General features: G+C 47.3%; 1 protein-coding gene and 1 non-coding gene across 3 annotated transcripts in view; one reads left to right on the top strand and one right to left on the bottom strand.

Moving 5' to 3' along the window:
- The window catches only part of TRAP1 (TNF receptor associated protein 1), a 48,561-nt gene that overhangs the window by 16,437 nt on the left and 19,640 nt on the right, over positions 1-12,484 (bottom strand). For both annotated transcript variants that reach the window (XM_031447620.2, XM_064478397.1), the window contains exons 2-5: positions 5,894-6,058; positions 4,926-5,008; positions 3,561-3,701; positions 507-578 (exon numbers count right to left, since the gene is read on the bottom strand). In XM_031447620.2, coding sequence (XP_031303480.1) covers positions 507-578; positions 3,561-3,701; positions 4,926-5,008; positions 5,894-6,058 — 461 coding nt within the window. The remainder of the gene's footprint in view (positions 1-506; positions 579-3,560; positions 3,702-4,925; positions 5,009-5,893; positions 6,059-12,484) is intronic.
- On the top strand, positions 2,478-2,549 carry TRNAG-ACC (transfer RNA glycine (anticodon ACC)). The gene has a single exon. It is a non-coding gene; the product is annotated as a tRNA-Gly (tRNA).

A 12,484-nucleotide genomic window follows, 5' to 3' on the forward strand; every position in this document is an offset into this window, starting at 1 on the left:
CACCCATCACTCTGGACCAATGACTGGACTGTTTCCAAGCACCTGGCACAAAGGGCCACGTGAGGCACCACTGAGGCCCACAAAGAACAAAGAGCACTTGTTCCCCAGGAGAGGCACGAAGGCAGCCCAGGGCCCACTCGGCCTCGCTAACCGGGTGGCCCCTCCTGCCTCCAGTGAACGCGAAGCAACGACTTGGAGAAGCATGAGGAGGCAGAAGGGCGATGTATCAGACGTGGCCCCACGGGCTCGGACCCAAGGGCTGGCCGGTCTCTAGCAGTGGGCGAAGTGCTGGCTCCAGCCTCTCCACCCAGCAAAGAACAGAAACCCCCTCCAAGGTCCCCGGGACGATGCAAGACCCTGTGATGAACTGAGGACATCGCTCTGAAGCTGGCGTCCAGGGCGTCTGGGACACACCCTCTCCAGTCTGAGCCGCCCTTCATGGGGAGACCTCAAACCTGAGAGGGGAGCAGCTGCAGCACCAGAGGAAGGGGTGGGGGGGTGCTTACCTTCGACCCCGACCTGGCGATTGTCCCCAGGTTGGACACCAGCTCCTCCCGTGTCATCCCAATGCCAGTGTCCTGCAGAGAGACAGGCTCAGTGCCCAAGGTGGCCGGGGCGAGCGGGGACAGACATGTGTGGACCGCCCGGAACAAGCACATCAGTCACACGGGGTGGGAGGGGCCAGCAGGTGACACCACACATCGTCAGAAAAGGCACGTTGTAGTCACGTCAGCCAGGCCTCACGGGTGAAACTCTCACTAGAGGACAGACACATAGATCAAAGGGACAAAACCGTCCAGAAAGAGCTGCACAGTGTCACGTGATTGCTGACAAAGGCTCCAAGACAATTTTCTGGGGAAAGGAAAAACAAACAGGGCAGAAACCACTGACCAGTCACAGGCAAGAAGGAGGTCTCAGCCCTCACCTCATGCCAGACACAGAAATGGATCCAGAACCTAAGTGGAAGAGCCAAGATGCAAAACTTCTAGAAGAAAGGATAGGAGAAAGTCTTTATGGCTTTAGAATAGGCAGAGAATTCTTAGGTCACCAAAAGCATGAAGCATCAAAGAAAGTCATAAAATGGACGTCATTAAAAACTTCTGCTTTTCAAAAGCCACCACTGGGGGAAGGTTATAGCTCAGTGGTAAAGCGCATGTTAAGCATACAGGAGCTATAAATAAATCAGTACCTAATTACCCTCCCCCCAAACAAAACAAAATTTAAAAATAGCTAAAATAAATTAGGAACGAAAGCTACCACTAAGAAAATAAAAAGGCAAGTCACAGACTAGGGGAAAATATTTGCAAACAAATATCTGATATTGGACTTGTATCTAGAATATACAAAGAATGCCTACAACACAAAGACAACCTGATTCAAAATGGGCAAAAATCTGAATACACATTTCACAAAAAAGATACACACACAAATGGCAAGCACAAGAAAAGATGCTCAACACCATTAATCATTGGGGAAATGCAAATTAAAACCACAAAGAGATACACTGTTCACTCACTAGAATGGCTAAAAATAAAAAGACTGACAGTGACAAGTGCTGACAAGGATGTGCAGCAACTGGAATTCTCAAAGCAGGAATGCAAAATGGGACACCCCTCTGGGGAAGTTCAGTGGTTTCTTACAAAGGTAAACAGACACTCACCTTGCAGCCCCGCACTCCCACTCCTAGGTATTTACCCCGGAGAAATGGAACATACGCCCACATGAAGGCCTGAACGTTTCAAATGTGCACAGCAGCTTTCTTCCTAACATCCCCCAGTGCTCACCAGCTGCTGAGCGGACACACCAACCATGAGACCCACACAGTGACCACTTCTCAGTGACAGGAGCAGACTACTGACACTGCAACAGCACAGAAGCATCACTAAAGCACTGAGGCAACTGAGAGAAGTCAGGCCCAAAAGACTACATCCTGTGTAATTCTGTTTACGTGAAATTCTAGAAAATACACCACCACAGGGACAGAAAGCTGATCCGCAGTTGACAAGGGGTGGGAAGGGGCAAGGGATACTGGGGGTGATGACATCAGTGGTATGCGTGGTCCCATGAACACATATGTTGGTCAAAACTCATTGTACACTAAGACTTGGAGGATTTTACTGCATGTAAATTATACCTCAGTAAAACTTCTGAAAACAACAAGCCAGACAGGCAGACACATACACAGAGCAGAGAGAACAGGTGACCAGAAGAGCAGCAGTCACACCCAGAGCCAAGCCTTCCAAACCGCAGGACGCACGCCCCACAGTCCCACCTGCGCCCGGGCAGCAGGTCCCAGAGCAGCTGTCCCGGGAAGGTGAAGTCCCTTAGGCCCACTGCCTGATGAACCCCACTTTTGCCTTTCTAACTTTTTGACCTTAAACTGTTCAAAGGTTACAAGAGCCACCAAAAATAACTCTGCATCTAAAGTAAGACTGTTAATCCAAACAGTGGGCTGCAATTAAAAATAGTAGAGTGGGGAGGGTAGAGCTCAGAGGTAGAGTGTGTGCCTACCAAGCACGAGGTCCTGGGTTCAATCCCCAGGACCTTCATTAAAAACAAATAAAATCCTATTACCCCCCCAAAAAAGTATACAGTGCTGTACGTCAATTATATCTCAATAAAACTGGGAGAAAAAAAAAAGAATGATTTTTAAAAATAGAACCACAGAATATTCAGTAACCTGGGAAATATGCATTGCAAGAGGAAAAGTATGGCTAAAAATGTGAAGAGGACGGCTGACCTCTGAACACCATGGGTTTGAACTGGGCGAATCACCTCTTCACGGTTTTTTCAACAGCAAGTACCACCTCCATTCAGTACTGCACTGTCTGCGGCTGGCTGAACCCGCGGGTGCAGATCCGCGGATTCCCAGGAACCGTACAGGGAGGACCCAGGTATACAGAGAGCACACCAGAAGCTATATGTGCATTTTCAGCTGTGGGGAGGGTCTGCTCCCCGACCCCAGTGTTGTTGAAGGGTCAACTATAGATTAAAAATGAAGAGAAGGTATAGCTCAGTGGTAGAGCACATGCTTAGCACGTACAAGGTCCTGGGTTCCATCCCCAGTGCCTCCACTTAGAAAGTAAACAAATAAGTAAACCTAATTACCTCCCCCCTTGCAAAAAAAATTAATTAGAAAAAGTAATAAAGTGAATAAATTAAACTTTGGGGGGAGGGTAGAGCTCAGTGGTAGAGGGCATGCTTAACATGCATGAGGTCCTGGGTTCAATCTCCAGTACCTCCATTTAAAAAAAAATTAAGCCTAAAAATGTGTTTAGCTATGAAGATAAACACACAGTTCAAAAACTTAAATAGACATACGCTAAAATGTTAATAGTACTTACCTTGGAATGATGGAGTGAATTAAAATTTTCTCCTCTTCTGCTATCCATGTTTTCTAACTTTTCTACATTGAATGAATGTTTTTACAGGAAGTTAATAGTGAATACAATCAGCAAGTCACTGGGACCCAGAGACACGACAGAAAGGAAGGCCTGTGTCCCCAGGGTGGTGTGTGGAAAGGCCGGCGGCGCCCGCGTCAGGACACTGGGGAGAGGTACCTGGATGGTGATGGTGCCTTTCTCGGCGTCAGTCTGCAGGTGAATCTCCATTTCCGGCAGCGCTTGGCCTTCAGACACCAGCTTATGACGCAGCTTTTCCAAGGCGTCACTGGCATTGGAGATAAGCTCCCGTATAAACACCTACGGCAGCGGAAATAAGAAGCCGGCACTGCAGGGCCCATTGGGTTAGCGGCACCTGCAGCGACTGTTCAAGGCTGGGGCAGAAATGCCCCAGAATTGTTTAACCAGAAAGACTTCCCGCTTTGCTCAAAGGCAGTTTCTCCAGGGCAGAGCACATAATGATCAAGGACGCTCGCACCTCCCTGACCTGGCTGTACATGCTGAAGTCTAACTCTACTGCTCCTTCCTGGAACGTCAAGCCCGGAGTTAGGTGTCGACTGGTTAACTCCAAACGTCAAGGACCCTGTGACACGACTTCTTTTTCAACCTTTGCCCGGGGATGTCAAAAGATCCCCCAAGTATGTTTCTTCTGCTCTGCTCTTACAGTGGCTCGGTCATTCATTCACTCACTGGTTTCTTTAATCTCGTGGATCATCACAAACCAGACCTGCCACGTTCTGGACAAAAAAGGGCCACAGGCTCAACTGCCGACCGGTGTCTGGAAAGCCCTTTCCCCCCGACAGGCTCCCTGCTTAAGGAGAGACACAGCACACGGGGGGAGAGGGAGGAGGCGACCCGACCCCGAGAACAGAAGCCGGATGCCACAGGGACACCAGAATATAGAATTTAACAGGACAATACCTGGAAATACTTCCTAGAAAGTGCCTTTTTGTTTTGGGAAGTTGGGCTTTATCCTTCGCTAAGTCTTCTTTGTGTTTTACAACAAAGAGCATGGAAATGACGGCTCACTGGTTCCCCACTTCTCCGTGGAGGAGCTGTCACCCCTGGAGGAGCTTAACCTCCTCAAAAAGGCCCCTGGCAGCTCCTTTCTGCTCTGCTCCCCACAAGGCCAGCGGTCTTTGTCCTCCCACCTGACACCCTACAGACCGTGGTGGCTCCACCAGGTGACAAGGGGAGGAAACCCAGGGCCTTGGAGCACATGGAAAGCACCACGGAACAGATCTCAGCAGGGCCCCCCACGTCAACATCTAGGGGACTTTTAAACCAGCAGCAAAATTCATTAATTCCCAGATTCAATCTAGCCCAAAGAATCATCTGGATATATTTGTCCATAAAACCCAACAGACTTCGATAAAAATACTCTCACTGGCAGCCAAGATCAAGCCCGTCCAAATGTAACGCATTCTCACAGCTAACGTGTTGTCTGGCGCCCCCACAGCGGCGTAAAAGTGGTCTTGCCAACAGAAACCTTGCTAGTGCTGGGGATGATGACAGGCACCGTACCTCTTTTTCTGAGTACAAGGAACGGGCAACAATGTCCAGAAGCTTCTTTGTCTCAGCCTGGAACTCATGTTTGGAAACGGAACCTAGTAATGAATCAGACAAACCAATAAAGTTTAATGTCTTTTTTCATGGAAGAATATGCTATGTAATATTCAAAAAAATGTTTATGGTAACGAGTTTTAAACATTTTTCAAAACAGTGAACAAAAAGGAAAGAAAGAAACCAAGTCTTGGGCTCAGGCAGGAAGTCTCAGCTTCAGAACAAACCAGGTGGTTCCCTCTCCTCAGGAAGGGGCGGAGGAAGCACAGGCCTCACCTGCCTCCTCCCGCCCCCCCCTGGAGCTGGCACGCCTGGGGTCAGGCTACCTCGAGGGGCTGCCGAGGCCTGCACCTCGCCCGCCTGTGAGACCAGCCGACTCGAACATCCAGGCCTGGGCTCCTACTCCTGAATACAGCGGTTTCCAAATTACTCACTTAGAAAGCAGGATAACAAGAAAACCTCATTTCTCCTCTTAAGCCAAACTTCAAAGCTTCTGTCGTCCCATTTGAAAGCCAGAAATGGACCAACGTGAGGACCAGCTCTAGAGACTGCTCTCCATACTTCTTAGGAATGAAGGACAATCCGGAGTGCAGCCCTGCGTCGGCGGGGCCAGTACTGAGTTTACGTCCCGCTTCCATGATTATTAGCAGATGTGCCATGAATCACCATGTAGAAGGGGCCCCACGCGAACTCACAGGCGACCACCAGAGGGGGCACGACACACCAGGATGGAAGTCAGAGGTTCCTCCTGAGACCAAAACGCAGGACACATTGTTTTGGGGAACCCTCCCTCCAACCAAGACCTTCCTTCCTCTGAAGCGAGTGGGTGGCTCGATCATTCATTGCTTCTGCCTTAAAAAAACTCCCCCTCACGAGCCAGCCACTAGCCAGCCAAGACTCCCTGGACAAGACGCAGCCGCACACGGTACCCTGCACGGTCTCCGAGCTGCGGATGATGGAGTGGAGGGGCTCCTCCTTCGGGTCCTCAGCCGCCTGCGAGCTGAACAACCGTCCGACGTAGAAGCTCAAAGCTGGCCTTTGCCTGGGACTCCATGGCTGGGCTGGGGTCCTCCAAGGACACAGAACTGGTTTTCCTGAAAAGACAAACATGCAGAAAGAAATGAGTTAGTAACACATCAGGAAAAGACTATCCCAGTGTGTTCATGTCCAGTCTGGCAGATGCTGAGGGGGATTTCTCTAAGGCAGGCTGTTGCTTGAGAGACTCAGTGCACTAGGAGAAACAAGAAGTGACTGAATGCTGTGCTGGCATTTTCGCAGATAGTTTTAATAACACATCCTCACACGTGTCAGATACCAAGAATGCATCAGAACCCGGGGCAGAGCTGCGGGGGCGAGCAGGTGTCTTTGGACACCACTTCCCACATACGTCCCCTGGTGAGATTGCACACAGACCCACCCAACGCACGTGTCCTGGTGCTCACAGCCCCTCCCGGAGCCTGAAATATGACAGACCACCTCCCTCATCACATAACTATCATGGAAAAGGGGAGAAAAATACCCCAAGAGAGATCCAAATTTTTAAATAGTGATATTCTGAACCAGTCTCATCATCTTCTAAAGAATCATCAATTATCTTCCTTTCCTTTTTTGTCCAAAACTGTCAGTTTTTTTAATTAGTGTATTTAAAACCCGAAAGCCAGCGAATGAGCTCCTCCACCTTGTAACCAGCAAAGGGACTAGAACTGTCCTTGTCTTGGTTTTCTGTCACTTCCTGCTCAGCACAGTGGAGCCAGGAACCACTGCCAGGGAAGAAGGGAAAGCCATCCGTTTGACATGCTGTCCCCAGCCTCGCTTGGCTGACAGACGCTACAGAAACACACCTCCACTCTAGCCGGCAGGACAGAACCAACCCTTTCGCCAGCACCACTCACCCGACTCCTGGACCACCAAGCCAGGGACTGGCGCCGGTCGGGAGGGGCTTAATGCCTGGTGTTTTCAAAGCTACAGGTCAGACATACAGGATAGTCTGTGTGGACGCCCAGGCCATGATGAGCTGCTGTTGCACGCTGTGGACTACACACGTGTCACAGTCAGGAAGAAATGACATGGAATGTCCAGAAATAACTTGAAAGTTTAAAAAATCAACATGTCGACTTCCACATTCCTATGAGGTATAAAAACCTGCCTTTTAAGTTTATTCTTGGATTTATAATAAATAACATGACCTTAGTCTTTACCTCTATGAAGATTACCTTACAACATCTATCCCAATTCAGAAAATAGTCAATTTCCAAAGAGTCTAAATATTTAATTCTCTGGCCTAACTACATTTTTCACTTTATTCATACAGCTAAAGAAACTCCTCAAACTGGGGTATTTCTTCTGGAATTAAATATTTGATAAAAAGTTTTTTTAACAAACAGTCTACACCAGGCCAGGCAAGGGTGCTGAAGTCCCTATGATCCCAGCCTGTGACCTGAGCATATGAGAAATGATGCCAGCAGACTAGGGGCGACCCCACAGTGCCTTTTCTCCCAGGAACAGTGCTCCTGGGCACATGTGGAGAGAAAAACAGTTCCCCACGGGGACCCTCTGCTTTAAAGTATGGTAGGACTTCAGGACAAAATCAGAGACGGGGGTAAAGGAGAGAAGTTTGAGGGATGCAAGACTCCGGCTGGGCCTCAGGTCGGGGTCTGGGTCCCAGCTCTACAGGGAGCAGCCCTCCAGATGCACAAACGCGCAGGTGAGCGCCGGGCCATGGAGCCGGAGCCATGGAGGAGTCCCTCCAGGAGAGAGGGGAGCGAGCTGGGTAAGCACAGGTGGGCAGGGTTCGTGGCCGCACCCCCACGGGAGCCAGTACACACAGACCAACCGAAAGCAGTTTAGAAATTCTTACATCTAATTAGTACTCCTCTTACCACGTTCCACCTAACAACCACACCCTATTACCCAGCCCAGGTAAGGGCAGAGATGGTCATGCGGAGTCCCTTCCAGCAGGGACACGGAAGGAGCACTTATCCTGGACCCCTGCCCCTCCCCGCCTCGTGGGCCTCCCCCAGCTCTGCTGCGGCCACTCTTCCCCACACAACTCAGGTCCAAAGGCCTTTAAGCAGGTCTCCCCACCTGAAACACTGTTCCCTGAAATCCGTCACTTAAATGTCAACATATCAATCTTTCAACGCCAATTTTATCTCATCATTTCCGATTTCAGAGGTCAGTCCTGCCACAACCTCATCAACTCCAAACACTTCAGGCTGGCATTCCAGGCCCTCCACCAAGCAATGCCCCAAATCTCCAGGAACCCGCCTCCTCCTGCCCCAGCGTAGCAGGTCTGCTAAGGAATTAAGCGCCCTGATCTGCTTGCATAAACCCACTAAACTGACATTTATCCCCACTTCCTGTCTCAGACTTCCTCTGGTCCTTTCCTCGACATTTGCCTTTTGGTCCCATCAGGAAACAACAGGTCCCTTTCCCTCATCCCAGCTCTAAACCATCCTTACCCACAGGAAACCAGAAATCACACGAAATCAAACAATTGAGAGGCTAAAGGCTCTCATTATCTTCAGGCTCCCATGAACTACCTGTTCTAAACCCACTCCCAGATTGCAGGAAGGGGCCGGCACACTTTTTTACTTCCAGGCTTCTGTGTACAAATGTTTTAATCAAGAACACATCTTAGAGATCACTCTGTTCTAGTATATTTAAAACTGCTTTTCTTTTTATAATCAATAGTCCACTGTAATGGATAAGTAACTAGTGCTCAATCTGTTTCCAGCCTGGTGCTGTTAAAAATAATGCTCCAAAGTGGTAAAGAGTTTGACACAATATTGTAAAATGACTATAACTCAATTAAAGAAATGTTTAAAATAAATAAATAAATAAAAATAAAAAACAGGAAAACAAAAAACAAAAAACCCCGAAGTGGTAAAGGGTTATCTACCGCGTACTTACCCTTCAAGGAAGAAAGGAGATGCGGGAAAACATCCTCTTTCCACTATTTTGTGCAAAAGAAACACGGGAAGGATAAACCAGAACCTAATGAGACTGTGTGTCCGTCTCCTGAAGCTGCTGTGACACAGCACCACGGACAGGGCAGCTTACCACAGTTGAAAACCAAAGTGTTGGCAGGGCTGATTCCTCCTGGGGACTCTGACGGACAGCCTGTCCCCGCTCTCTTCTGGCCTCTGAGTTGCCTGCCACCCTTGACCCACCGCTGCCTCCCTCAAATCTCTGCCTTCATCATCACATGGCCTTCTCTTCAGTGTCTCCTTTGTGTTCAAATTTCCCTCTTAAGGTCGCCTGTTACACTGGATTTGGGGCCCAGTCTAATCTAATATGATTTCATCTTACTTACCTTATCTGCTAAGACCCTATTCACAAATAAGGTTACATTCACAGGTGCAGGCAGGGGAAGGATGTGAACATGACTTTTGGGGGCACACAATTTAAGCCGTAAGAAACTGGCTGCTTACAAGGGATGTATGTTAGTTTCCTGGGGCTGCTGTGGCAAAGCACCACAGGCCAGGCAGCTGAGACAACAGAAATTTATCATCCCACAGTTTTGGAGGCTAGAAATGTAAAATCAAAGTATGGGGGAGATGGGACCTCTTCCTTACAGCAGAATTACAATTAGGAAATGTGTAAGGATGATGGAGACAGACAGTCGCCACCAGGCAAGCACCGTATTAGTTGTGACAGGTATAAATTGTTGATGGATGTTCACCAAAACAGAACATTTCCAGAATCTTGAAGTATCCCCACAAGACATTTCTTGATCTCAAAGAGAAAAACAGCACTTCACGGGGGAGAAAGTGGCAAATAACCCTGAACAAAGTGAACACAGTCAACATCATCAGGAAAGAGACGTATCCACACCCTGCAACCCCGGGTGGTGAGGGGGCGCCGCCTGCCTTCTGCCGTGTTCTTGCCAAAAAGACATCTTGATCTAATCACAAGAAAGCATCAGGCAAACCCAAGACAGGGAAATCCTCTAAACAACTGGCTGGTGCTCTTCAAAAGTCAAGGTCCTGAAGGACAAACACAGACAGAGGAGACCAAGGAGACATAAGGACAGGATGTAGGACCCTGGGGCAGCAAAGGACATCGACGAGACACCTGGCTAAATTCAGGTGAGAGTGACATGTTACTGAACAGTACTGTGTCAGCGCTATTTCAGTTTTCAATCACTATACCCCGGCTCTGTAAGAGACTAACACTAGGGGAAACCAGGAGCAGAGGAAGGGAAGCATGTGTACTATTTTTGCAACATCTCTGTAGAGCGCAAACTATTTCAAAATTTTAAAAAGGACTCTAAGGAATATCCCTGTACATGTGTCATTTCATTTACGCACAAGTATACATCTGAGTAGACACTGAGAAGTGGAATCAAGTCCAAGGTTATGTGCAGTTTAAACTGGGTTCGATGCTGCCAAGACACTCTCTAGAGGCTGTCAGTTTACATTCCCACCAGCGACTATGGGAGTATTACCCCACATTCCTGCCAGGATGGTACCACTATGAAACTTCTAGATCTTTGCCTACCAGTCAGATAAAAATTCTACTGTAGTTTCATTTACATTTCTCTTATTATGAGCAAGACTGATCATCCACCCATATTTTAAAATACCTTCTATTTCCTTTTTTGTTAATAAACTGTTGATATCTTCTGATCATTTTCTACTATATATTTTTTTCTTACTGATTTGTGAAGAACTCTTTATATATTAAGGAAATTAGTTTTGTTTGTAAAGGCCTTCCACATTCCAAGATTACATATAATTTTCCTATGTTTTATTTTTCCTATCCTTTTGTCTTTCCCCCCCAACTTAAGACTCAGAACACTTTTGAAAGGATTTAATATTTTGTTCATGATGGGAATAATGTAAGACCTCACAGTTGGGAAAAGGGAATAAGCAATCCCGTATTTCCAACCAGGACTTTAAGACTTTCCATTATAATTCCAAGGTTATATTAATCAATAGCACTGTTAAGAGCAGATTTGATTTCAAGTTAAGTGAACTTTCTACAATAATTTTAAGAAAAAACCAATAGTGTAATAAGTCTGCCTGAACCAGATACAAACATACTTCTGCACGGTATCTGTCTTCATGTTTTCCCCTACACCCTAGAGGAAAAACCACAAACCTCAGTGTCAGGCTACAATGTCTTAGTGTTAATCTGTTTAGTGGTCTGCGCTCACACAAAATGGGAAGCACTGATAGTTTGAATCTGAACCACCCCCCTCACACACACACACTCACACCTGCCAGTGCTCATGCTTGCTTCCTCTACCTGCAACCTCTTTCCACCTGAACTGCTTCAGGCAATTTGCTTTTTTTAAAAAAATTCTTTGGGGGGGGGGGTTAGGTCTGTTTGTTTATTTAATGGAGGTACTGGAGATTGAACCCAGGACCTTGTGCGTCCTACGCAGGCACTCTACCACTGAGCTATACCTTCCCCCTCCGAACTGCTTCAGGACCCAGCGTGAGGCCCCCTCTTCCACCAAGCCTCCCCATCACTGCGCCCCACACACAGGACACAATAATCTCTCCCTACGGTAAATTCAGAGCCCCTATTTTTCATGCTGCTGATTTAGAACTGCTGTTATGAGCCAGCTTGTGGAATTTTTTCTATCACCTTTTTGTTAACATAATATCTCACCAAATTAGGGCAGGAACAGGCTTATATTCTTTAGTATCAAATTCTCGAAGGCAAGAACATCCATATTTCTCTGCATGCCAAAACATCTGAAACTTGTTTTTTAAACAATCATGAAACTTTTTATCAGCATAAACATCACTATGCTCAAGCAGAAGCACATCCGATCGGCCAACAGATGGCGTTAGTGGTCCTGCACGGCCATTGTGACTGGCGAGCAAAATTAAAAATGCAACTGCCAACAGGGGTGGCCAAGGAAGGCAAATGAGTGAAAACACACTGGGTGTGTTCTGTTCTTGTGCTTTGTTTTTGTTTGTTTGTTTGTTTTAAATCATCCACATTTCCTATATTTCAGTCATAGTTCTTACTATGGTTTTCCTTTATAATGGCATCCTAAATGTACTTTAGATACAGACACATTTTTAACATTTTAAGCTGTAAGAAATACACTGATTGTTTCTCTGGAGTTACATATCCCAGACAGACACTCCCACTTCACAAGTGTGATAGGGACAAGAGTGATTTCACTTTTCATCTTTACTACCACCTCCTGTTTGGCTGAGGTGTATCCTACCAACCAAACCTATGGATGACAACCAGGACCTTAGGAACAACAGAAGGACCACATGAAGGCTCTGGAGCATCAACAAAAGCAGGCAGATTCTGGAGGAGAGTCGATACTCGGAAGAAGGGACAGCATAGAATGAGGGCGAGTTCAATGAAGGGTCACTAAAACTCCAAGACAAAGCATGCACGATGTGCACTTTCTGGCTGGAAGAACCAGAGGAGAGATTTAGAAAACCACGGAGTCTGAAAAGTGAAGGGAGAAAACCCCAGAAAGGTGACTCAGAGAAAGGGAGCCCTAGTTTGGGGAATAAATTCTTCTAAGCCTGTGGCTGACC

The sequence above is a fragment of the Camelus dromedarius genome, chromosome 24 (assembly GCF_036321535.1).
Source record: "Camelus dromedarius isolate mCamDro1 chromosome 24, mCamDro1.pat, whole genome shotgun sequence".
Taxonomy (NCBI): domain Eukaryota; kingdom Metazoa; phylum Chordata; class Mammalia; order Artiodactyla; family Camelidae; genus Camelus; species Camelus dromedarius.